Genomic DNA, 24,664 nt, shown 5'->3' on the forward strand with positions numbered 1-24,664 from the left:
GGTCAGCGGCCGTCGCACCGCAGAAGGGCCGCCCGGCGCCGCCTCCTCCTTTCCGTCCCTCCCTTCTTCAGCGCCGGCCGCCCTCCGCGCTGCCTCATGTTCGGGCTGGAGAAGCCGCCGGGGCAGCAGAAGGTGGGCAGGAGTGGTGGGTTCCCGAACATGGCGTCCGTGGGGGATTTTAACGTGCTCAGCTCCAGCATCCCGGCCACGAAGGTGGAGCTCTCCGTGTCCTGCAGGTGAGGCGGCGGCGCGGAGCGGTTTCCCTCCCGCGGAGGCGCGCTGTGGGTCCGCGCCTCGGGCAGCCCCGGAGCAGTCGGCGGTGGAGCCGAGCCGGGGAACGCTGCGCTGCGCTGCGTTCTCAGTCGGCGTTTAACTTCTGGAGCTGTCCCAAGTGCCGCAGAGGGGAAGGAAAAAAACTCCCATCCGGAGTAGTCCTTTAGTATATTTGTAAGGCTCTCTTGCAAAACTCTTAGGAAACCTGGCGCGGAGCCTCGTCACGTTTTGCCCGACCGCTGCTGCTAAAAATGCCGACCCCTAACACGGGACGCAGTGTGTGCTGTTCTGCTCCTCCGCCTTTATTTGGCCCTGGTTTGTTTACCGGGATTTCAGAAATAGCGCGTTCTCTCTTTGTGAAACACAGAGACGTTTTCATTAGCGGTCTGGAATTATTATTTTTGTGATATATTTTTTTTATGTTTGTTTTCGCTCTCGTTTTGCCATCTCTTTAAATATGCCCCAGCAGATGAAGAGCGGCGGTTCCTCTCGCCAGCAGAACTGGCAGCTTCTGGCAGATAACTTGAACTGTCGTTGTTATTTCCTGATGGGAAATGAGACAAAGTTTGTGCCACTCTGCTCCATTTTCTGCTGCTGTTGCCTGGGAGTTACCTCTGTTAGCACTGCTGCTGTGAGGGCAGACGTTCAGGGCTCGGAACTTCAGTCAGACCACTCCCTCTCTTCCCTTTGTATGTTTGTATGCTAACGGATTTTTGTTTGTTCGTTTGTTTTTGGTAAACACACTAAATATATTCCCTTAATAAGTATGTTTTAGTGTTTTATCATTAAAAAAATATGAGAATGTGGCAAATGTAGTAAGGTTGAATTTGGAATACTGGAGCTATCAGTGGCTGAGATGATGTGAAGGTGCTGATGTTCAGCCTATCTCCACAAAGTTTACCTGCAGCAAGCACAGAACCCATGTTTGCACAGAAGGGATTCTGTTAGGTGTTAAAGCAAACAGGACCGATAGCATTACTTTAGGTTCTTCAGATAACCTATCAGAATTACAGATGTCAGAATTCTTAATGCTGCTTTTGACCCAGTTCATATATAAAGGGAAGATTTTGGGTTTTTTTATTCCAAAGTTTGCTTCTATCAGCCTGCAGCATCTTCTTCAAGCCTAAGTTTCATAGTTATTTGAAAATGCATCCAGTCCTTCGTAACTGCAGGTGTATGACATAGGTGATCATAGCTGACATTAGTTATAGCTAATCTTAGGACATTGTTTACATGTTAATTTCTTTGTATGTATCTTTGACATACTTTCAAAAGCCATCCGTTTTGCTTAAACAAGGGAAAGAAAACTTCTAAAAACATCTTGTAATCCTGATAACTCTTGATGTCAAGTGTAGGATAGGAATTTCCAGGGTGATTCCCTTCTTGATGTTCTGCAGTGACAGCTTTTGATTGCAAAATCATGCTTCAGATCTGAGTGTGAAATGATTGGAGCAGAGATTAACCATAAACACATGGTTGTGAATCATCTGTAAAAGCATTCCTAGGCTAAAGCTCTGGAAAAATAAGGTTAAAAAAAATTGTGAAATACAGTGAGAGTCAAGCGTGCAAAGTTCAGCAAACGCTGAAATTCTTTCAGAATTAATAACTGTTTATTTTCAGACATATGCAGAGAAATGCTTTAAAAACAATTTGAGTCATGTTGTTAGTTTTCCCTTGGTATTTACAGAGTTGCGGAGCCAATTTGGTTGCTAGTTTACATCAGTAGTTACCAGCTGATCATAAATCTTTTGTATACGTATTTTTTGTTTTAAGTATTTGTTTTGATTATAGTAAATGTGGGAACCTCTTCCAGTTTGTAGATGTGCTGCAGTTTGGTGGGCAGGTGAAGCAGTGCAAGGTGTTAGGTTCCATGTCTGGCTGCGCCACAAAGAAATTTCAGATTCTAGTCAACACTTTTACCTCTCTGGTGTTTTTTTGTTGTTTGTTTATTGTTTTACTTTTTTCAGCGAGGATACAGCTTCTACTTGCATTTTGTTGTGGTTCATCTGTTGGCATTTCCTAACTCACTGTGCCTGGCATGCCCACGCTGTCCATGTGATCAGACTAGCTGGGTGTCAGTACTGTGCAGGTGGGATTGCACTACAGGCCAGTTTGGTGGAGGGGCTGGAGGCAGGCCTTTGGGAGACGTGCGTCTCATACGATGGGTAATACTTTGTCTATGAAAAATGCATTCAACAGATGTCTTGGATGTTAGTTGATACTCTTGGGGTTTCTTTATGGCCAAAAACCTTTCGTATAATACTCATTGTTTATTGAATGCCAGCCAACTACTGGCTGTAGTTTCACAAGTGCTAGAAAAGCAAGAAAATAATTTTTCTAATAATTACTATTCAGTGTCTATCAAAGAAGAAGTTCAGTCTTTTTTCAGCTCGTCTAAGATACAGGTTTATAAACCTCTAAGATTGTTTTATCAGGGATCTGTATTCTATGACTCAAGAGCCAGATTTAATGTAGCAGAACAACTTAAATGTGACGCCTGGGAGGATCCTCCGGTATTGGCAGAAGTCCAGGGTTGTCTAGTTAGTTGGTCTTGCAGTCATCTCCCTTTGTACCCAGTAGCTCCCTCCATCATGTGTTCATGGTCTGATGAAGACCTGCTGTGCTTTTTGTTTTTTAAATTGCAGATTGGCTTTGCTTTGGATGATTGTCATATGGTGGAAGATGGGATCAAGACCTTGACTCTCCAGTCGATGTGTGAAAGAGAATATGGGTTGTTCTTTTATATTTTACTCTGCTATTGCTTTCCAGCCAAAAAGCTTATCTTACTCCAAAGATGCATTTGCACAGCACACTGATTATAGGCGTGTGCCTAGACTTGAATCTACACTTACCAGCTGCAGGTAGAAACTTGTGGTCTCATGTGAGCTTGAGGTAAACTTCAGGCTGCGTTAAGGGGAAGAAAGTAACAGGAATGTTTGAGATTGCTCATCTGGTGTCTGGGTGTGCCCTCATGTGACAGCCGGAATGTGACACTGCTCATATTCTTCATTGACTACAATCAAGTTAAATGTAGGAAAAGTGTCACAGTCTATTCTTATCTTCCCTGCTCTCAGTGGAGTTACATACACAGTGGCTTTTCAGTTTTTGTCATGATCAATATAATGGTAATCTCTGCTGCTACTGTTTACTGGGTGCACTGATCTGGAGTCTCCTGATTAAACCACAGCCTTTATGAAACCTTATCTTGCAAGGAAGTAAAGAGTTTCATTGTGCCTCATGTTAGTGTTTATTTGCCTACTGAGGAGGTGTCAAACAGAATTATCTTCCTTAGAGTAATTTCTGCATATCTGTAGAAAAGTGAAGAAGTAGTTTGATCTCTTTATGACGTGCAGTCATAAAGCCAAGTCTAAAGCAAAAATGTAGCATCACAGCAGGCACTGTGAAGCAAATGAACTCTGTCCCAGCTGAAACCAGGACCTGTCTCAATGATGATGCTACAGATATCTGAGAGATGGTAAAATTCTTGCAAAACATTGACACAGCTTTATGCTAAGCTTTATGCAGAAAAAGGTGAACTGTCCTCATCATTCTGTGTTTATGCTGGACAGGTTCTGTATTCCCATGCCAGGCATAATGTGCAGGAAAGCAGAGTAGACTCCTTACAGTTGGTTCAGAAGTATAATTGGTTGTCTGTGCCTGGTTTGGATCAGTTCTATACAGTTTCACAATTTGTACAGAAATTTAATATTAATGAATGGGATGAATGGAATTAAACAAATCCTATTCTCATTTATGAGAATAATCTAATTTCAGGTTTCTTGCATGGAGGAAAATGTATGGCCTCAGGATTTTTGCCTTTCCATTTGCTTGACAGTCTGAAAGTCTTAAGCAGTTCCTTTCTAGTGGTTGTGGTATCCAAAGCATGTTTGATTTTTTCTTTGATTGTCATAAGGACTGATTTCTAGTAAGCTCTCTTCTCTCAGTCAGTATGTTTACTTCCTTGTTTTTGTTTTTTTTTTTTAGAAATCTGTATGGCAGAAAGATGCAATGATAAAAGATGTAACAAATTATTTGAGCTTGTAACTCCATATAGTACAGAGCAGAGGATATAAAATCCTGATTCTAAGTCTGCTTTTCATTTTCCTGTCGTTTTGTGTATATGTGTCCAGACTGGTTACAAAATCAGCTTATCCGTGTTTATGGATGGCTGACAACAGGAGGTTGATCTTGCATGCTTTTTCTTTGAAATGAAACCACCTAGACAGCCATCTGGCTTCAAGAAAAACATATAAATGGCTGATGGCCTCCATCAAAACAATCCTAGAGATGCATTGCTGATAGACTGTATAGTTTGTTTTTCCTGTGTGTGCATGTATTATTTGAACTTTAGGCAGAGCACACATTAACTGTAAAATTTAAGGCAGACCTGTGGCCCTGTAGATGCAGTCTTGCCACTGTTGGGACCAGTTACCAAGTTTTGTACCGTGTGAAGTCTCAGGACTTGCCAGGTTTTGTCTGAACTTGTCTTTGCCTACTTGGTGCTCTGTTTGGATTTTCTTGGCTACAAAAGCAGTTTTTCTGAAGATCAGACAGCTACCACTTAGATCGTTTCTCTTTGGCTTGTGCAATGACATGACATAGCTATTATTCTTCTATAGATAGCAGTAGCAAGTGGTTGTTTAGTGCAGAATAAGGTATCTGTGACCGTCACAGAATGATGTAGTGCAGAGGAGCACTGTGGGAACACAGGATGCAAGGTGGAGTAGCAGAGGTGGAGGATGGAAAGAGGAGGTATGGGATACCTGTGGAGACCTTACCAGTGGTTTGTAAAGAAGAGCAGACTTGGGATACGGGCAACGCTATTTTTTGAAATAATAATGGAACCAAAGGGAAAGAACCAAACAGGTGTAACAAATATGGTAAGTTTGAATGCAAAATGGAGTTACAGACCAACAAAGAGAGATCATGGTGTAACAGTGGGTTGGAAAAGTAGCCCCATGTGGGGACCCTAAGAATTTGGAGAAGGAAACCATCAACATCATAATCCTCCTGAGATGACCTGATCCTCCATGCTACCACCATGATCTTCTCCTCCCCAGACAGGATGCGGGATGCTCACTGGTGACTCACTGTATCACCTTTGCACAGTTGAAACCAACTATTTTAGGCCTCAGAAAGGTAATGTAAGGGAAAGCGGAGAAAGGATTAGGTAGTAGGAAGTGTGTAACAACTAATTTTCCTCATTTTCTTTTCTTTCTTTCACTGCTTGTGTAAATAATGCATCCTCCCCCGTCCCACAGTGGCTGAGAAGGAATATTGTATTCATTGTACAAATTCATAGAATCATAGAATCTCCAAGGTTGGAAAAGACCCACAGGATCACCCACTCCAACCATCCACCAATCACCAACAGTTCTCACTAAACCATGTCCCTCAACACAAACTCCAAACATTCCTTGAACACCTCCAGCGTCGGTGACTCCACCACCTCCCTGGGCAGCCCATTACAGTGCCTGACCACTCTTTTAGAGTAGTATTTCCTAACGTCCAGCCTGAATCTCCCCTTGCACAGCTTGATGCCATTCCTTCTAGTCCTATCACCAGTTACACAAGAGAAAATGCCAACCCCCAGCTCACTACAGCCTCCCTTCAGGTAGTTATAGAGAGCAATAAGGTCTCCCCTGAGCCTCCTCTTCTCCAGACTGAACAATCCCAGCTCCTTCAGCCGCTCCGCATAAGACTTGTGTTCCAGACCCCTCACCAGCTTTGTTGTCCTTCTTTGAACTCGCTCCAGGGCCTCAGTGTCTTTCTTGCAGTGAGGGGCCCAAAACTGGACACAGTACTCGAGGTGCGGCCTCACCAGAGCTGAGTACAGGGGGACAATCACTCCCCTGTTCCTGCTGGCAACACTATTTCTGTGATGCAAGCCAGGATGCAATTGGCCTTCTTGGCCACCTGGGCACACTGCTGGCTCATGTTCAGCTGAGCATCAATCAATACCCGCAGGTCCATTTCCTCTACGCTGTCTTCCAGCCACTCTGCCCCAAGCCTGTAGCATTGCCTGGGGTTGTTGTGGCCAAAGTGCAGGAAACAGCATTTGGTCTTGTTGAACCTCATCCCACTGGCTTCAGCCCAGCGATCCAGCCTGTCCAGATCCCTCTGTAGGGCCTCGTTGCCCCCAGGCAGATCCACACTTCCAGCCAACTTGGTATCATCCACAAACTTACTGAGAGTGCACTCAATGCCCTCATCCAGGTCATCAGTAAAGATATTGAAGAGGACTGGCCCCAGCACCGACCCCTGGGGAATGCCACTCGTGACAAGTTGTCGACTGGATTTAATTCCATTCACCACCACTCTCTGGGCCTGGCCCTCCAGCCAGTTCCTTACCCAGCCAAGACTGTACCCATCCAAGCCACAGGCTGCCAGTTTCTGCAGGAGAATACTTTGGGAGGCAGCATCAAAGGCCTAGGTAGATTCACTTCTTAAATGACTTTTTTGATGTGTACCCTTTAAAGGATTGTTTCAGAAAAAAACTATGTGAAAACAATTTATGTGCTTTATACATTATTATACGTTATATTAAAATACATCTAAACTAGAACAGCATCTCCATGGATTTGGATCAACTGAATAAAAGTAGCTGGAGAAGGACCAATGAGCTGACCTTAGACTGAGCTGCCAGAGCTTTGGACTGCCAGGGGTCCTCAGTGCCGTTTTCCGCGTTATGTCTCTGAAAGCTCAGAGCCAGAGACTGTTTGCATGCCCAGCCTTAGAAACATAAATGTAGCAGGTTCATTCTGTTGTTTTCAAGTAATAATTGGTATGGTACTGAAGGAGAGTTAGGCTGTGATGTGAACTGTTTGCTCATGCCAGCCAAAACTGGGACTGTTCATAAATGGACTTTTGTTTATTTAAAGTGAAACAACTCAACTTTCACATAGGTCTGCTTCATCTGCACGAGTATTTCTTCATTCCTGTCAGTTTCCACAGATAACTGCTGCAAAACCATTGTTACCATATACATAAGTATAGAAATTTGGCGATTCCATCTTTATTGTTGGCTTAACCCCTGACAGCAGTCAGCAGTTTTAATAGAGGTATTGTCCTAACACTGGTTTTATGCATTTAGTCAGATAATGTTTTTTGTGTGTAGTCATAAAAACGTAGGGAAGCTGTGCTGCTCCAGCCGTGCTCCTTGCTTCCCTCTTTCTCCAAAGAGAAAGACTTCTGAATCAGTATATTTGTAACTTGATGATTAATGTTACTCTGGAGGCTGACAATTATTTCTTCATCATCTTGTGAACGAGAAGAATCAGTTTCTTCTCCAAAGGAGTGTTGTGGATGTTTTCTTAAGCATGCTTATCAGAGATATGTTTGTGTTCTTCTCAGACCTTCAGGTGCCCCAGAGAGTGAAGGTAATCAGAACAGCTCATCCTAACTGCCTCTTAGTCAGGAGAGCCACCGTTTTCTCTCCTCCAAGCCTTTCCTATAAGAACCAGTCATTCTGTCAAGGAGGTAAAATTCTGAGAAATTATCTAATCCAGTTTTAGGTCCAGGGCATTTTGAATCTGGAGGCTAGTAGCTTCTTTTTTATTGTGTTCTGACAATATAGGAGAGTATAAATAGCTAGGGAAGGATGATTACTTCAGCTAGCATTACAAGTGAAAAAAAATATTCAGTAAATTACTCTGCAAAAAGTCAAGTGGACTCTTCACTCAAGTAGATTCTTTGGGTCGTATATTGCCTTTCCTAGGAGTGACCATGGGAAGTCCAGTGGTAGCAATTAAGGTTGAGAGACATTGACTACTGTGATGTAAAACAGATTAAAATTAGCATTGAAATTGATATGGTTCTGAACAAAACAACAACAACAAAAAAAGAAGAAATTTGTCAGGATATTCTTTGAGGAAAAAAGGACACATGGGCCTGATATTAAAAGAAGGAAATAAAAATGAATTTGTTTAATGAATTATTATTGTAGTTTAACCCTGGCTGGCAGCTCAGCACTGCACAGCTGCCCCTGACCCAGGGTGGGGGATGGGGTTGGGAAGGCAGAAGTGAAAAAAATGCAGGTTGAGATAAAGGCTGTTCATTAGGTAAAGCAAAAGCTGCGTGTGTAGGCAAAGCAGAACAAGGAATTCATTTGCTACTCCTGTTTGGCAGGCAGGTGTTCTCTACTTCTGGGGAGGCAAGGCTCAGTGTGTGTGATGGATTCCTGGGAAGACAAATGCCCAGCCTCCTTGGCAGAGCAGCATGAGACGCTGAAAAGTCCTTGGCTGTGTGCAAGCACTGCTCAGCAACAAACCATGGGTGTGTTATCACCACAGTTTTCATTAAAATCCCAAAATGCAGCATCATACAAGCGTCCCCATGGAGTAATTCAAGTGAAAAAGAAAACTGATGTATGCTCATATAAGAGTATATTATATTTAGAATACATGCTTTCTAAAAATTAGTAATCAGTCTTGCATGGGTAACTCAATGTTGTGTTTGCAAACCAGCGAATGCTGTTTCCCGGCAGGCAGCACAGCACCACACAGCCACTGGCTTCCTCTACCTCCCAGCGGGACGTGGGGGGAGTTGAAGAGGTGGAAGTGAGAAAACTGGTGGGCTGAGATAAAGACAGTTTAATAGATAAAGCAAAAGCTGCACACACAAGCGAAGCAAAATAAAGAATTCATTCACCACTTCCTATCTGGAGGCAGATATTCAGTTATTTCCAGGAAAGCGGGGCTGGTCGTGCATCATAGTTACATGGGTGGGGAGGGGTGGGGAATGAGGCAGAGGAAAAAGAAGCAAAACAAAAAAGTGCCTTGTGGATTTGAGACAGGAGCATTTTCATGAGGAAAGAAAGCAAAGGTTGCACGCAATCAAAATGATGGAAGTTATCCTGTACTTCCAGTCAGCAAAGTTTAGTCACTTCTTGTGAAGCAGGGCCTCAGGATGTGCACTGATTTCTTGGGAAGACGAATGCTTTCCTAACCGGAGTCTTTCATTCTCCTTTCCCACCTCCCTCCAGCTGTTATTGCTGAGCATGACATCACAGGGTACAGAAAATCCCTTTGGTGGATTTGGGTAAGCTCTGGTGGCTGTGTCCCCTCCCCTCTTCTCACCCACCTACACCCTATGGCTTTGGGTTGGAGCCAGCCCTGATGCGGTGCCAGCATGCTCAGTGGTAGCCAAAACATCTCTATGGTGTCACGGCTGCTCTGGTGACACATGCAGAGCACAGGACTACATGAGCTCCTTGAGTAACACCAGCCCCTCACTGGCAGGCAGCACAAGAAGCTGAAAATAGTTTCATCCTGTTCAAGCACTGCCCAACAACAAACCATGGGTATGTTATCCCCACTATTTCATGAAAAATCCAAAATACGTATTCAGAGAGCACCATACAAGGCTCTCTGAATACAATTAACTCTATCCCAGCTGATACCCAGTGCACTTTGTTTTCTTAAATATAATCTAAAGATGAAGAGAAACAAAGCTTTAGCACCTGGAAGGATTCTAACAAATCCATCTGAAGTAAATCTTGATTTTATCACTAGGGGTTTCAGTTTAAAACAGTGTGTAAACACGTATTTGTCCAATAATACAGTTTTTTGAAACTAGAGGAACACACATTAAAGTATTCAGTTCTGTAGTTCCTGTGGTCTGTTCTTCAGTGCCAAATTTCTGTAATTTCTGTTGGAGGAACTGAATTTACTTCTGTGTAGCAGTTAAGTGTAATGAAGGGTTAAATTTAGAAGCTTGCACGACAGGAAGATAGTATATTGATCATTAAAAAAGTCAAAATAGAAGCAAATTATATGTGAATGAGGTGAGTAAATACTAGTTTTTAAGGTAGATCTGTCTTTCTCAACATATATGTAGAATGCATATGTATATTACATTCAGATCATACAAAGCCACATAGCCATGATTTCTGTTCAGCAAACACTGCTGACTAGATCGGTGGATCTTCAAGAGTCTGTTATATAAATGAGATCTTCAAGTTTTATACTGAACATAGTGCAGAATTTTTTGAAGGAAAGCACTGGGCAGAAACTGTCATAGACATACTGACATGTTTATGGAGTTCATGAAGCTGTATGAACAAAGTGATTCCACACAAGGCATTTTAACTTTTCTTCTTTACTGATTACTTTTTTTTCCTCCCCCCCCTTGGGAAATTGCTCTCATTATACAGATAAAGAAATCTTTATTCCAGTATTTCTAATCTCCTCTGTACTTTCCATAGCAGACTAAGTAGGTGTTATTGCCATGGCTTCTATTGTTTTTTCTTCCCTTAGTCATCTGTGCTCCTGCAAGTGTTTCAGAAGGGGCAAAACGAATTCCTTCAGGATCTGTGACTGTAGGATAGCACTTTCTGCGCAGATATTCGCAGAGTTCTTCACTGCAGGTGTTTGATGTACAATGATGAGGGGAAAAAAATCCTCATGATTTGTAGTAGTTTCTTGTTTTCTTTTTGCGTTGTTTTTCTGCACTGTTTATCATAGCGGTATAGAAAGAATTTACTCATTGTGGTCAGTTGAAATAGAAGTCCTTTTTTCTGGATATTTTAATTAGGAGGAAGTAAGAAGTTTTTGGCATCTCTTGCTTGTGAATTTGTGAGCTTTCCTGAGAAAATAGAGTACTATCCAAGAGAATGCTTTCGTAAGCAAAACATTTGCTGCTCAGACTGTTAAAGGGGTAAAGACTACATGAAGTTCTAGAAGTATATCCAATCTTCTTTCTCCTTTTGCTCTTAGCATTTCTTTTGGTTGCAGATTGTCCTGTGCTTCTGTGACTTGCAGTTCTCATACATTTAAAGGAGCATTTTGATCGTTTTCCCACTAAAATGAAAATACACTAAAGAAATTGTGCAGCCTAAGCTGTTAGATGAACAAATCAGACCTTTGTTTCCTGTTGGTGTTGGCTTTTGAAGTTCCCTTCGAAGCCTACATTGCTTGAACACTAAGTGTGCTTAGTTCTTGTGTTAGTATTTTAGTTGGTTATTAACAGTTTGGAAAATCAGGTGTTCTTGGTTCATTAGGTCCCTGACAACAAATGCTTGGTGGCTCAAAGAAGTGTGAGCACGGGATGCCTATCCTCTAAGCTGAAGCGCTGGGTTTTTTTTTTCCATGTCACTCTTAATTCTGAAATTTTCAAGGTTTATAGGAATTGTGTTTCGGAAATAAAAACAATTTCATTTGAAGAAGTAGTATATGCAGACTTTAGGTTCATTCACAAGTAATAATTTTAATGATTTGGCTTAAATAAGTGACAGCTTCTTTTAAAGCTATCCTGCTCACATTGCCTGTTCTGAACTGTGGGTTTGGCAATATCTGAACTGGTGACACAGTATCTTTTCCTTGTTGAAGTGTAAATGCAAAATGCACTGCTTAGAAAACCTGTATTTAGCAACATATTTGTATGCATTTCAATACTGTGCAGTGGCATGAAAATAATGTGATTCAGATCTGAATGAGAGTAATAAATGGTGACCTTTAGACAGACTCACTAATTATTAAAAATAGTAAGTTATAAGTGATGTAAACTGCTTATTTAATCTGTCTCTTACTCCAGGGTAAGATCAAAGAACTGTTAAGACTTGTGGCTTCCTAACTTGTTCCTAAATATATTCAGTGGCAGAGATTTCATATCAGGTCTGGCTACTTTTAACCAAGAAAAATGGTAAAGCAGTTGAATAAAGTTCAACTTATGCACTCGAAGGGCAGAGAATTTAGTTTACAGCCAGTCCTGTTTCTCCTTGTTCTGCCTACGTGGGGATCAGCATCAATATGTAGAAGTGTTTTCTTCATATATAAGCGTATTCCAGACTTCTCGTTATTTCTACCTAAACCTTTATTGCTTTATTGCTCGAATTGAGTACTGAGTATTAAGAAGACAAGATGACTAGATTGAGAAATGCAATTTTCATTTGTTTATTCCTTTTTTCCTCACAAAGGCACAAGATTTTTGACTTGCATCGTGGCCTGTTGTGATACCTAGAACCATTTCAACGTTGCTGCTGTGTACCTACCTTTTCTTTATTCATTTTCTTTTGTTCTTAATTAATACCAAGCCTAAACTAGCTGCCTAAGATTAATAGCTATTTCTTGTTCAATGGTCTACTGTTTTCAGACGATTTTTTTGGCTTGTCAGAATAATTTAATATTTATTTGTTTATTTATTTGAATTTAGGATGATGAAATATTAGTAACTGTTCTGACAATGGTTTTGTGTTCAGTCCTTCTTCTTTAGAGCTATTGGTAATAATGAGTCTCTTCATCTGTGTATGATTCACAGCGGCTGAAGCATGGCTGTGATAATTAGCCTTGTAACAAAGAAATTCTTCTTTCAACTTCTTCCCTACGTATTTTGTGGGTATTTAGAATTTTCCTGCTTCTGTTTCATCTTTCCTATGTCCTGTTTGTCTGTTAGTTTTGTTCTACCTTATTCATCCACACCAGATTCTTTAGATATTTGGTAATGGCTCTGAGATGTCATAACCATTCTTTTAAATAAAGTATACAGGTTTGTTTTTTTTTTTAGTTCAGCTAGCATGTTAATCTAGTGGTAGAGGTTTTTGATCTATAGTTATTTTTGTTTCTGATGTATCTCATATATGTTAATATGCTTGTTATGTATTGCTTTTTACTTCAAGACTCCAGAGTACGTAAGCTAGGATTTGCTCAAAACCAAAATACATAACAAAAAGAAAGGTGAGAAGACTCAATTGGTTGTACTGACTGACTTTAAGTAAAGGTTATGAATTAGAAGTGTAGAAAACTAAGCAGATTCTCGATCAATATCATTAAAAGTATCTTCATTGGTATCTGATTTTTTTAATAAGATTACTTTTTTCTCTCCTTTCTTAACAGAAATCTTTTGGACAGAGATACATTTTCTAAATCTGATCCAAGTAAGTATGTAACGTTTTACTGCTTTTTCCTCATCACATATTTCAAATGTGTAAACACTGGATTAAAAATGAGATTAGTGGATTACTTTGATGTCTGCTGAGTTTACATTGTCTTTGTGTCAGTTATTTAATGCAGTGCTGGCTGTGCTTGTAGCTCCTGTTACAGGAACTGGAATTTTAAAGACCCTATAATCACTACTGCATTCCTGAACTATGCTTTCCCTTAGTCAAGCAGTCAAGCTACATTTTCTTAAAATCAATGAATGCAGAAAAGTTCTTTTTTTTTTCTTTTAAGTATCTGTTGTGCTAGATTGCTTTCAAATCTAGTCAGCATACTTCTAGATAAACTGGAAGTGCTTGTTGTTAGTGCATAGTGTCTGCTAATCTGAGAATCAAAATCTGGAAAAATGAAATTGCATTAATTTGTCTCAGGAAACGTGATCTTTACTGATTAAAAATAATCAAATCTTTAATGAATTCACGTTACCAGATATGTGAGGTAATCACACTACCTATTCAGTTTTGTTGATGCATGACTGTATCCCAACAAACTCATTCCATGAATTTAGCTGTGGTGGGACTTTTGATTTAAAAACGATGCCTTCCCATACTGAGCAGTTTATAATAGCTTATCAAGGACCCGAGACCATAGAATATTTTTGTGTTTCTTTTTTTTTCTTTTTTTCCCTGACAGTGATGAAGTATTATTTTATATTATATTATTTATTGACTAATCCTTAGATTATGTTGTCTTGGGTCAATTTGGATCCCTCTACAACTCTCTGTAACTTTTTATTTGTAGACTCATTTTCTTTCTGGTAAGCCTAAGCTTTTTTTTTCCTTAGAATACCATGTACTGTAGTCATTGACACTGGAAATGGGCCCTGAGACAGACATGCTTCCATCATGTGTTTGGGCATGTAACCATGTCCTGGTGGGATACTGTAGGGAAACTGTATTAGGTATAAATTTCAGGATTTGAGTAGCAGTGCGACTTGCATGGAAGGAGGCCATGATCCACTCTGTGACTGTCACAGCTTCTTCCAGACAGCTCTGAGAGCTATGTGAATAACCAGTGCTAGCTAGAGCTTCTGCCAGCCAGGGGAGCACACAAAGCCCTGCCAAACACATTTCAGAAGGAAAGTGGCAGCAGCTAGGGGCTAGAAACACAGCTGCTGAGAGCACTCCTAGAACCATGCTTCTGAACATATGCTTCTGGAATGCAATCTGGAAAGGCAACGCTCCATGCAAAAGACTTCCAAAGAGGCTGTGGTCTGTGGGCAAACCATACTGGCGCAGGGATACCCCCAAGGGACTGTGGCTGTTGGGTGGCCCACAGCAGGGAAGGGACAGGAAAGCCTGGAGAAATCTTACTATCTATCTTTATAATATTTTTGAGATGTAAGGCAGTGATATTTTTATTAATTAAGTTACTTGCATATATTTTTTGAAGCGTTACAACCTTGCCTATCACTTCAAAACACAGTGTTTTCTTGTTTCTTGTAAACTGCTTATTTAAAGAGTTCAAACTGATGGTGTACTTTAGAGGTTTGGGCTCACATTGTGAATGCCCAGTTATTGTGCCAGTTAGGCCTATCTGTCTCAGGCTAGCTATATACAAACATGGAATACAGTATTGCAGTCCTTGGTAAAGAGAGAAGGGGAAAACTTACCTCTGGAAATGCTCAAACTGTATTTGCACTCAGGAAATGACTTGGCAAAGTGGCTTTGATGGTGGATACTCTGCAAGCAGTGTCGATTTTGTATTCTGAAGGCTGTTTATTAGCTAATTAGATTGCTGCCAGTGCCCTTTGTTTGAATGCAGACACATGGCCATAATGTAACTGTGGAAGTTAGAAGGGTGTAATGTAAAAAATGCTATTCTTTTCTGTACTTGGAAGTGTAGCAGCATATCTTTCCTCAGTGTCTGTTTGGACAAAGGCCATTCTTGCACTCATCTTGAATACAGTAACTTTATCCTGTTAACTAAAAAAGGTGTCAAATCCAGCACTTTACTGCTTTTTTTTTTTTTTTTTTACATACTTATAGTCCAACTGGATTTACAGCCACCAGATCTCATCAAAGATAGAACTACACAAAGTTGCTCTGTATGTTAAGGTCTCACTTGCTTTGAGGCCAATTCTAATATGCATTTCAAACCCTAGCAATATTTTTGAGAAAATCCTTTTTTTTTTTTTTTAAATATTTCCCATAAAGTCTGAGCTAAAGCAGTGATTCCACGATGAGGTAGGGAGAAGACCTTCTGCCAAGGAGCTACAGATTTGTTAGTGTGATTTTCTTTTAGGCAGTTGGGCAAGATTATTTTCCCATGCACTTCCTGACCAAACTGAGCCACCCCAAACCACTGTGCAACTGTGGCAGCAGCACCAGTTAAGATGGAATGTCCTCTTGTGTAAGCCTGTAACTGCTGAGTATCGTAATAGAAATTAAAGTGTCTTATGAAAGACTGGAAAGGTAGAATCCAGATCCTCCTGGGGAGGATGTAACCATAAAAGAAAGTAACAATGAGAAGAATCTCATGACACTTGGAGTAAAAGGACCTTCAGGAAGCTCTGACTAGAAGGTGAAGAAGCTGGTCAGCAAAGAGCCTGCTGTAACTGGGAACAAGTTCATGGGAGGATTATTGTGGAGAAAGGGCCTACTTTACTGTGGCTGACACTTTCTTGTGAGGGAATAGAAGTTTTTATGCTTGGAAAAACTGAGGTGAACAGTTAGAGTATTTTCCAGGTTAAAGGGTAAGTGCATAAGCATTTAGTGGGAGAGGACCAGTGTAGGGTAAGGGATGCTCAAACTATATAGGAAAATAAGAGGTGGGAGACTGCTGTGTTTTGAGAATTGAATCTGTAACCATTGAAACATCTGCTGTCTTCTTCGTTGAAAGATTTAATTAAATCCAGAATTTGACACTGTCTTAAATGCCCCAGAGTTTAAGATTACTAAATGTTAACATTTCTGACTACTGGTATCTTCCCTTGGAAGCGCTCATATGGGAAAGCTCATTTCTCCAGTTGGAAATGACTTTGAAAAGGTTGTTTAGAAGGATTACTGTAATTAGTATAATACCGGGATCTTTATGAAACCTCTCCTAAAGCCATTAGGGTAATAAATCTTACCACCAGTAACTCAGACAATTATGCAGCAGTCTGGGAGTCAATCAGTTTTAGAGGAAAGAAAGAAGAAAGTTTTAAATTATTCTAAATTTGCAAAGTATTTGTGAGAAAGTCTGTGACTTTTGTGATCCTTTTCTTTACAACCAAGACTGACCATTTTTTTAAAATGTTGTTTACGTGATACATATTTCTGTATCACTGTTAAACTTTTTGTCCATGGGGGATTCACGTATTGCCATTCCATAGGCTGCCACTTTAACAGTGGCTCATAGTAGTGTTACTACATCTTGACACCGGTAATGATGTGATCCATGAAACTGTCATCTTCAGTCTTGTGCTGGTTCAATAGGTTCTGACAAATTTGCATGTGGTGTTCTTTCTGTTCCTGCGTGAACATTTGTGGGAACCACCTGGCACAATCACTGTTGTTTCCAATTCATTGAAGCTGATATTCAACTCTGGACAGAATGCCCTGGTTGTAATCTGACAATTTCTCTGAATGAACTGATCAAGGCACTCTTCATTTTTATGCTGTGCATGACTATCTGGAACATGGCTTGCCTTTCAGGTCACTGTTGTCACTGCTGAAACACATCACCCACTGCCTCACTGTGCTGACATCCATTGTTTGGTCTTCATGAATGTTTGGCAAATGCCATTGGATGTCAGTGGGTTCCATTTTTTCCACATGGAGGAATTCAGTGACACACCTTTGCTTCGTATGCACTTCCATGTCAGACACCATTTTGTCAGACTACCCCTTTGTTGACAGCAACAGAATGTAATGGAATATTGGGCAGAAGGCTCAGCCTCCACTGCCATACCACCAACATCCACCTCTGATGTTGTAGACCAGTGTAATAAAATAAGAGACATTACTTTCAGAGAAGCCCTCATATATGCCATATCTGCAACCAGCTAAATAGCAGAAAATTGCAAATTATACTATTGATTCTTAGCTTTTTTTCTCCTCATTTAAGTTTATAAATAAATATATAAGTGGTTCTTAAGCTAGAGATGTGGTTCCAGTCCTGGAATGTACTTTTGGAAGCACTGGGAAGCCACTGGGAATGGAGGGGAACAGAAACCCGCTAATGACTCACAGTAAAAAGGTGAGAAGGATAGCACTGCTTACTCTATGTCCTCCAAATTATATGAACTGACCACAAAGAAACTCATACTAGCAGAGGTATGAGCAGCCTTCCAGAAGATGGAAAATGAATAAGAGACTGAATTAGGCTGAAGGTGGAAGCTTTACTGTTTTTTTATATTGCGCGACTTCCATCTCATCAACCACAGCAGATTAAAGACTAAATTTATTCAGCTCTAATCTTTGTTTAGCCTTTTTGTTCATAACTCTTTCATTTGGCTTCATAAACTGAGGAGATAAGGTAGTGCCAGAATGCCTCTTTTCTGAAACTTTGATAGTAACAGATATTTTACAGTTGTTCTGTTGCTTTCTTCTCCTTAATATTAAATTTCTCCTCTTTTTATATTCTGTTTTGTTGCACAGCTATCGTGCACAATTGTTACGTGATTTAGTGTATTAATGCTAATACACAGGGCAGCATGTAGTACAAAAAATAGAGGAGGAAATCAGTGGTGAAAGATTATTATGTTTAGGAAAAATCTAGACAATAAAAATATTTGAATAGCAGAAGTGTACGTTATCTATAAAGAGTGGCTTTCAGAGTGCTGAATTCGTGGTGTTCATTTAAAAAAGAATTGCCAGTGGGTAAAGTGGAAGGGAAATTTTAGAGGGTGTGTGATTTCATGTTAGCCCTAGGGGTATTTCCAGAGAATTATTTCTTAGTTTGTTTTTATATGTGGAAATTTCCTTTGACAACATTTCCCACATCTGCCAGGATTATCTTGGCACAGATCTTAATAGATAGAAAGGTTAGTCAGAAATTTAGTAACCTTCACACTTCTCCATAGCTGATTTTGTAGCTTCCATTTAACTCTATTTTCCTGTTTAAACTTCATTCTTTATATAATATAGTTCAGCAATCTTCTCCAAATAGCTCTGTAAAAATAGGCTCATTGCTTTGGATTCATCCTACTATAATCAGGAACCAAAGCCAGTAGTGTGATTGTCCGTGGTTTCATTTAGAGTGAATGGAGAAAGACAGAAATTGACTTCGATTTTTTTTTATAAAAGCTTTTTCTTCTACAAGATATCTTATTGGGAAAAAATAAAGTTGAATTGTGTTAACTTTTAAGTTCTGTGTCAAGCTGAAATGTTGAACGTAATTTTTTTCCCACTCTTTCTAATGTGTTTTTTGTGTGTTTTACTTTCCAAGTAAGAAAACATAGTTTGAAGCTTGACTTCATTTTTGCTTGGATCAGTTGATGATTCTGACTTTGTTGAGGAGAAAACCAGCCTTCTACTTTTATTGTTCAAGACAGAAACTCAATATTATTTTTTCTTCTGTTGAAAAGTAACGATTGGCACAGAAGAATTTGACAGAGAGAAATGTTTGTGTATCTGTATTTCCCTTATTTAGGAAATGGTGAGAGTTTCAGGATATCACTGCTTTCCACTTGTAAGATACAACTCATTCAAAACTGTTGAAAATGAAGTTTACAGTACTCATTCAGTGCAAATGATTTATGCTTATACTTGTATTTAGTGTATGGAAGACCTGATTAACTGTACCTCTGTGATGAAAGCTACAGATTAATGTGAAGTGGGTTCTGTATTAGGAGAACAAATCTGTAAGCAGAGTGGAACTGGTGAGGTGATGCTTCTTGATGTTTCAAACATAGCTTACATAGGCAGATGTAATTGATTCAGTTTTTATTATGTTTTAATATAAAGAGATATGTATGCAATATCCTTAAATGTGTGAGAAGAGCTTACAGCAGAATTAAGGAAGAATACTTCACAAATTATTTTTTCCTTTTTCCATTTTTATTTCCTGTCTCATTGCAGTTGGAACCTCGTTTGTTTTTATTTTAATTCTCTCATTTCCAGAAAGAAGAAATAAATTAGTATAATTATGCACTGGATTAGCTAGGATAGTTAGACCATCCACATTTAATGAAAACCTGCTTCTATCTAATTTTATTCCTAAGGATTTTAGGTGATTTGCTGGAGGCCAGTCTTAAGTGTCATCTCCCATTTTAGAACCTCTCTATTTCACAATTCATTGTGGCAACAACCAGTATTGTCACTAATCTGGGGAGACATACTCAAAACTGGGGGGAAACACTAATATTTGATTTTCCAAGATAGTGGTTTTGACAGCAAAATAGATTACAAAATCAGTTTATTTAATTAAAAAAAACAAAAACACAGCCAGCAACATTCAATTCTCAAAATGATCTTTTTTCCTTTCACAGTCTGTGTTTTGTACACACAAGCCATTGGAAACAAAGAATGGAGAGAGGTAAGATATATATATATATATATATATATATTCACACACACGTTTATAAACTTTTTTAGTACATTTAATGCTTGCCATTTGCCCCGAAGAGGGAATGTCATAGCCTCTTGATTGCCATGCTAAACAGTAGGAGCTCTATATCCCAGTGATGAATACCTAGTCACATTATTCTCAGTTCTCATATTTGTATCCCATTTTTTCATCAAAAGGGGAAGTAAAATAAAATATGTAATTCTCCTTTTTTACACTCTTCATGAGGTATATGAAGTCAAACTATCAATTGGAACAAGATTCGTGAATATGAGAGAGGAGGAAACTCAAGCACTACAAGATCTATGGAACAGAATAGTTGTTGTGATGCCTAGGATCAGCAAAAGTATCCTACAGGTGTGGTAGCATAGTGTTGGTACAGTGTTTGAGAGAAGATGGTCCTGCTGAAAATGTGCTCATCAGGCAAAAAGGGAGGAAGAGTGACATATACATCCTATAACTGTCCCCTTGTATGTGTTACAAAATTCTTTTTCCTTTAATGTTATTCTTTGAAAGAAGTGAAAGTGTCGGAGGAAGGGTGGTCATCTTTCCCTTCTCTTCATGGAATGTGCTTTTTAGCTGCCTTACAGGGAGGATTGATGGTTACTTAAAGAGCCATGAGAGAAATGAACTGTCTTGCTACTGCTCACTGTAAAAAGGAACAGCTGTGATATTCTTGTTTTCAGAACTGATATTTTTTTGTGTTTACTACTGTCTGAAGTGGCCAGGGGTACAGAAATCAAACCTCTTCCCTTATTTTTGGCATTCTTGTTAGTTGTTTGGAGAAACAATTTTTGATGAAACTGGGTGGATGTGGATTTCCATTCTGTCAGCCCTAGAGAACTGAATTTTTCTCGTCTTAGACAAAAGCTCATCATTTGTAGTTAAGTTATTGCTCTCTCTAGTCCTGTACTGTGTACGTGACGTGCTTTCAGTATGCCTACAGGATCACATTCCTCTCATGATTTCTGTAAAGAAATGTTGGACTGAAGACCTAAATGGGAACTCTCTAATCTTAACTAAATTGTCGAAGTAATGGATGTGCAGAGTTCTGTATGTCTGGATAGCTAACTCTGGAAACAGAGGAGCCTTTAGGCATTCAAGTGCCGATAAGCAGCTCAGTGCAGTTAAGTAGAGAAGTCATTAAGTTATCCAGGTAGTTCCTTGGTCTAGGATTTAGCTGTGAGAAATTCTTTTTTTGTTGTTGTCTAAGGTTGATATATGGTTCTGTGGACTTTTCATTCTATTCTGTTGTTAACTGTTAATTTTTTTTAATATTAATAGGTATTAATCATTTTACTTACTGTAACTGTCCTGACAGTCAAATTATGGCATTATCACCTTACTTAAAAAAAATTCCATCTGCTTTCCTTTTTAATAGATCCAAGTTTGTAATGGTTGAAGTGTGCTACCACCTTACAGCTCTGTATTGTTTTATGCAATTTTATTTTCCTAATCAAAGCAAAATAGGATAGTGTGCTTGTATTGTATCCTCTCAGTGATGAGGGAGTGCATGTGGTTATGGTATCATGTGCCAGTTTAGGAATTACAGCATTTAAAACAGACTTTCAACAAGACAGTTGATAGAAAATCTTACCTTTTTTTCCACTCTTAAAACATAATTATCTTGTCTATCATCTAGGCATAGGTATTTACAAGTCCTTTGACTGTTTAAACTATTTATAGTTAGTGAAAGAAGATAACTTCCTTAGGGCAGTTAATCGTATCTAATTTAGATGTCCACAGTAGATACGATGAATCATTCTTTCAGAATGCCTCCAAGTGATAATCAAAAGCCAGCACTTCTACGACTTTGGATGTAAAGTTCAGTGAATAGAATCCTGTTCCTAGTAGCTGTTAGGACAGTCAAAATTCAGAGGTTGTCACAATAGGACTGAGTCAGGATTGCATTTTGTATGTTACGATGTATGATATTTATACCAGTGGTAAAGTATAAAGCAGTAGGTAGAAAATTAGTTGATAATGTACACTGGATGGATTAGCGCATATCTTTATTTTTGTGCTTTTTCTGTCTGCTGTGGTGAACGCAGTAATGCTGTGATTTCAGTGTCTGTTTATGTGTCATTAAAATGCTTGTTTAGAATTTCATTAGCTCATGGAGGTAGAAACCACCTGGAAATGTATGGAGAAGAGAAAACTACAAGACAAATAATAAGACCCTGATAGTATTTGTGGATATTAAAGAATGGTGTTCAGTCATGTCAGCATTCATTACTTTTTCTCTATTCTTTATTCCTTTATTGAAGTTATCTTGCTTCTTTTGCCTAATGATTTTCTTTCAAAGATTGCAGAAGATGCCTGAGGATCATAAACTTACTGAATCATTTCGTAATCTCCATAATTTCCCTCGTGCTGTATTCTACCAGTGTCCTTTTTTTTCCTCTCAGCTAGGATATCTGAAGTGATTCAATAGAGTAGTTAAATAAAATCCTCAATTTAATTTCTGAGTAGATGTTTTCTGGGCATTGACTGCTGTTTGCTTATGGTACAGATTCCAGTGTTTTACTTGATGTTACTCTTGTACACCGAATCTTCAGCAAACAATTAAAATGTTTAGTTCTCAATTCAATAGACTGTTATTTTTCAAAACAGTTTTTCTGTTGTTACTTGCAGTGTGATCATCAGGTATTTCCAGTTGTAGAATTAGCAACAAATCTAATACTTAGTTTAAAAAGACTCACTTCACCTTACTTTGTGAGGACACATTCAAAATGTGACGAACTTACTGCTGTCTGTAGAAGGCTTAGATAATATTTAGAAAGAATGTGAATTTCTTCACTTCAAAGAGGATGTTAATTGTGAAAAACCAAGCAGTTTAAAGTTAAATGTTAAGTAAATAATAGAGATTGGCGAAATATTTTAGCAGTGGGAATTTTACTGGTAATACCCACTGATGGTAAGGTGCAATTCTGTAAAAATCTATTTGTTTTGGCCCTTTATTATTTCAGTCCTTGTTCTAGATCATTTCAGAAGGCGCTGTTTGCATGAGTCAGTCACAGGAACTTGTTGGGAGGTTTTAATCTAGAAAATTAGGTTTTCTTTCCTGTATACCTGCAACTCAGTATATTATTGTAACAACATAAACAATTATTTATTAGTAAGTGATAATTAAACTATTACATTAATAAGTTGATCTTTAAGATGCATATATTCCCCCTTCTACCATAAGATTTTGTGTGATCTTTTTGGTTGTGCTCAAAGTGGACACTTAGTGATAAGTTTAGTAATTATGTATTTCACTGTAGCATCTACAATTTCATTACTGTTTTCACCTTAATAAGATACACTTTCGGGTTTTCCCTGAGTAGAGTTTAGAGGCTGTCTTAATGGGAAGGATGGACTAGATGCTTTATAATCAACATTTGTTGGGATTTATTTATTTAGTTAGTTAGTTAGTTCATTGTCGTTCCTTTATATCTTCTGATTGGGAAATACAGAATAGACAAGTATAACTATAAAACTATATAATTTTAACTAACCCACTACCGTTCTATAAGTCTGATATCAAAATGAAGCTATGGTTTTCCATTAACCTCAAAGCCCTTTGGGATGGATCACTAAATTAAGATGGTAAAAAATTAAGATTATTAAATAAATAAATAAAATTCATTTCTACCCGGAGAACTTGCATTAGGAGGTAGCAAAGTATCTTCATCTTAGGAAATATAAAAATGAACGTTTTTTTGGATTTTTTTTCCAATTTTTTTTTCCCCATTTAATTAGTTAAATTGATTTTCTTTCTCTCCTGAATGACATTTCTAAAGGTATTTGCTTGTTGGCCATGTTAAGATTTTAGTTCTGCACAACTGTTAGTGGGGAAAGTAGGCCATGAAGGGAACTAATTAATTAACTGCTATGCTACTAGTTGTAAGTCACTGGATTATAGAAATAACTATTCTACTTTAAAAAGCCATTGTTAATTTGGAAAAGAGATTTAAAAAGATGATGCTTTCTTTATCATATTAAAAATATAGCCTGATGGTTTTTAGAGGCCAGTATTTTAATATAAGATAAATTTTAATATTCATCCTATAAGTAATTAATTATATTAGTTTAATATAGCAGAACTGTTCAAGTAGCCTGTGGAAAAAAAGCAAACAGTTGAAAAACTGAAGTCTCATATAAGGAAAGTAATTTAAAATTAAAGACAAGCTAGCTGTGGTACTGTATTCAGTCTTCTGAGTTTTGTAAAGAATTTCATTGTAAAGGTAGCAGCGTAACACACATTGTCAGGCCTCCTCTGTTTTCAGTGATCTAATCAGCAGCATGCTGCGTATTTATCTTCTTTCCTCTTTTCCTGGTAGGCTTCTGTCTTGGCTCTCAAAATCAAGTCCAAAACATTTCCCAGATGTAACGTGGATATTGGTTTAAATGGAATATTGTTTTCTAGAAGGAAAAAAAAATCAAATTTGAACGGACTGAAACTATGTATATATTTATTATATTCTCTTGTTTTTAAAAAATAACTGACATTACCATTTTATAAGTAATAAATATTTTTCCCTTTTAAGTAACTTTTCTTTCAGATTCGTACATAGAGCTATTTGTAATGGAACTACAAAACTTAACAGCCCGATATATGAAATATGACATGATCATTAAATAATTTAGGTGAAAAGAACCTTTGTGTTATTCTGCCTCCAACTCATCTGCTGTGTTCAATTCAGCCTCCTGATTCAAGGAAAGCCATCTTCATGATTATGTCAGGTTGCTCAGGGCCTTTCCCAAATCATGTCTGAAAAACTTAAGGGGCAGAGACTGCACAAGTCTCTGGGTGACCTATTCCAGATCTTAATCACTCATTTTGGAGACTTGTTTCACTATATCCCATCATAATTTTCTTTGGTTTTATTTGTGATGGAAGTGTCTTGTCTTTTTGTTATGTTCTTTGAACTGTCTGGCTTTGTCTTCTACAATGTTGCTTTGGTATACTAGAGGATGGCAGT

At 38.7% G+C, this 24,664-nt stretch overlaps 1 protein-coding gene across 1 annotated transcript in view; it reads left to right on the forward strand.

Moving 5' to 3' along the window:
• Positions 1–6: 6 nt before the first annotated feature.
• CPNE8 (copine 8) overlaps positions 7–24,664 on the forward strand; it is an 86,119-nt gene continuing 61,461 nt past the window's right edge. Inside the window, exons 1-3 of the mRNA XM_010721137.3 lie at positions 7–236; positions 13,104–13,144; positions 19,621–19,667. Coding sequence (XP_010719439.1) covers positions 97–236; positions 13,104–13,144; positions 19,621–19,667 — 228 coding nt within the window. The 5' untranslated portion in view covers positions 7–96. The remainder of the gene's footprint in view (positions 237–13,103; positions 13,145–19,620; positions 19,668–24,664) is intronic.

The sequence above is a fragment of the Meleagris gallopavo genome, chromosome 1, assembly GCF_000146605.3.
Source record: "Meleagris gallopavo isolate NT-WF06-2002-E0010 breed Aviagen turkey brand Nicholas breeding stock chromosome 1, Turkey_5.1, whole genome shotgun sequence".
Classification (NCBI taxonomy): Eukaryota; Metazoa; Chordata; class Aves; order Galliformes; family Phasianidae; genus Meleagris; species Meleagris gallopavo.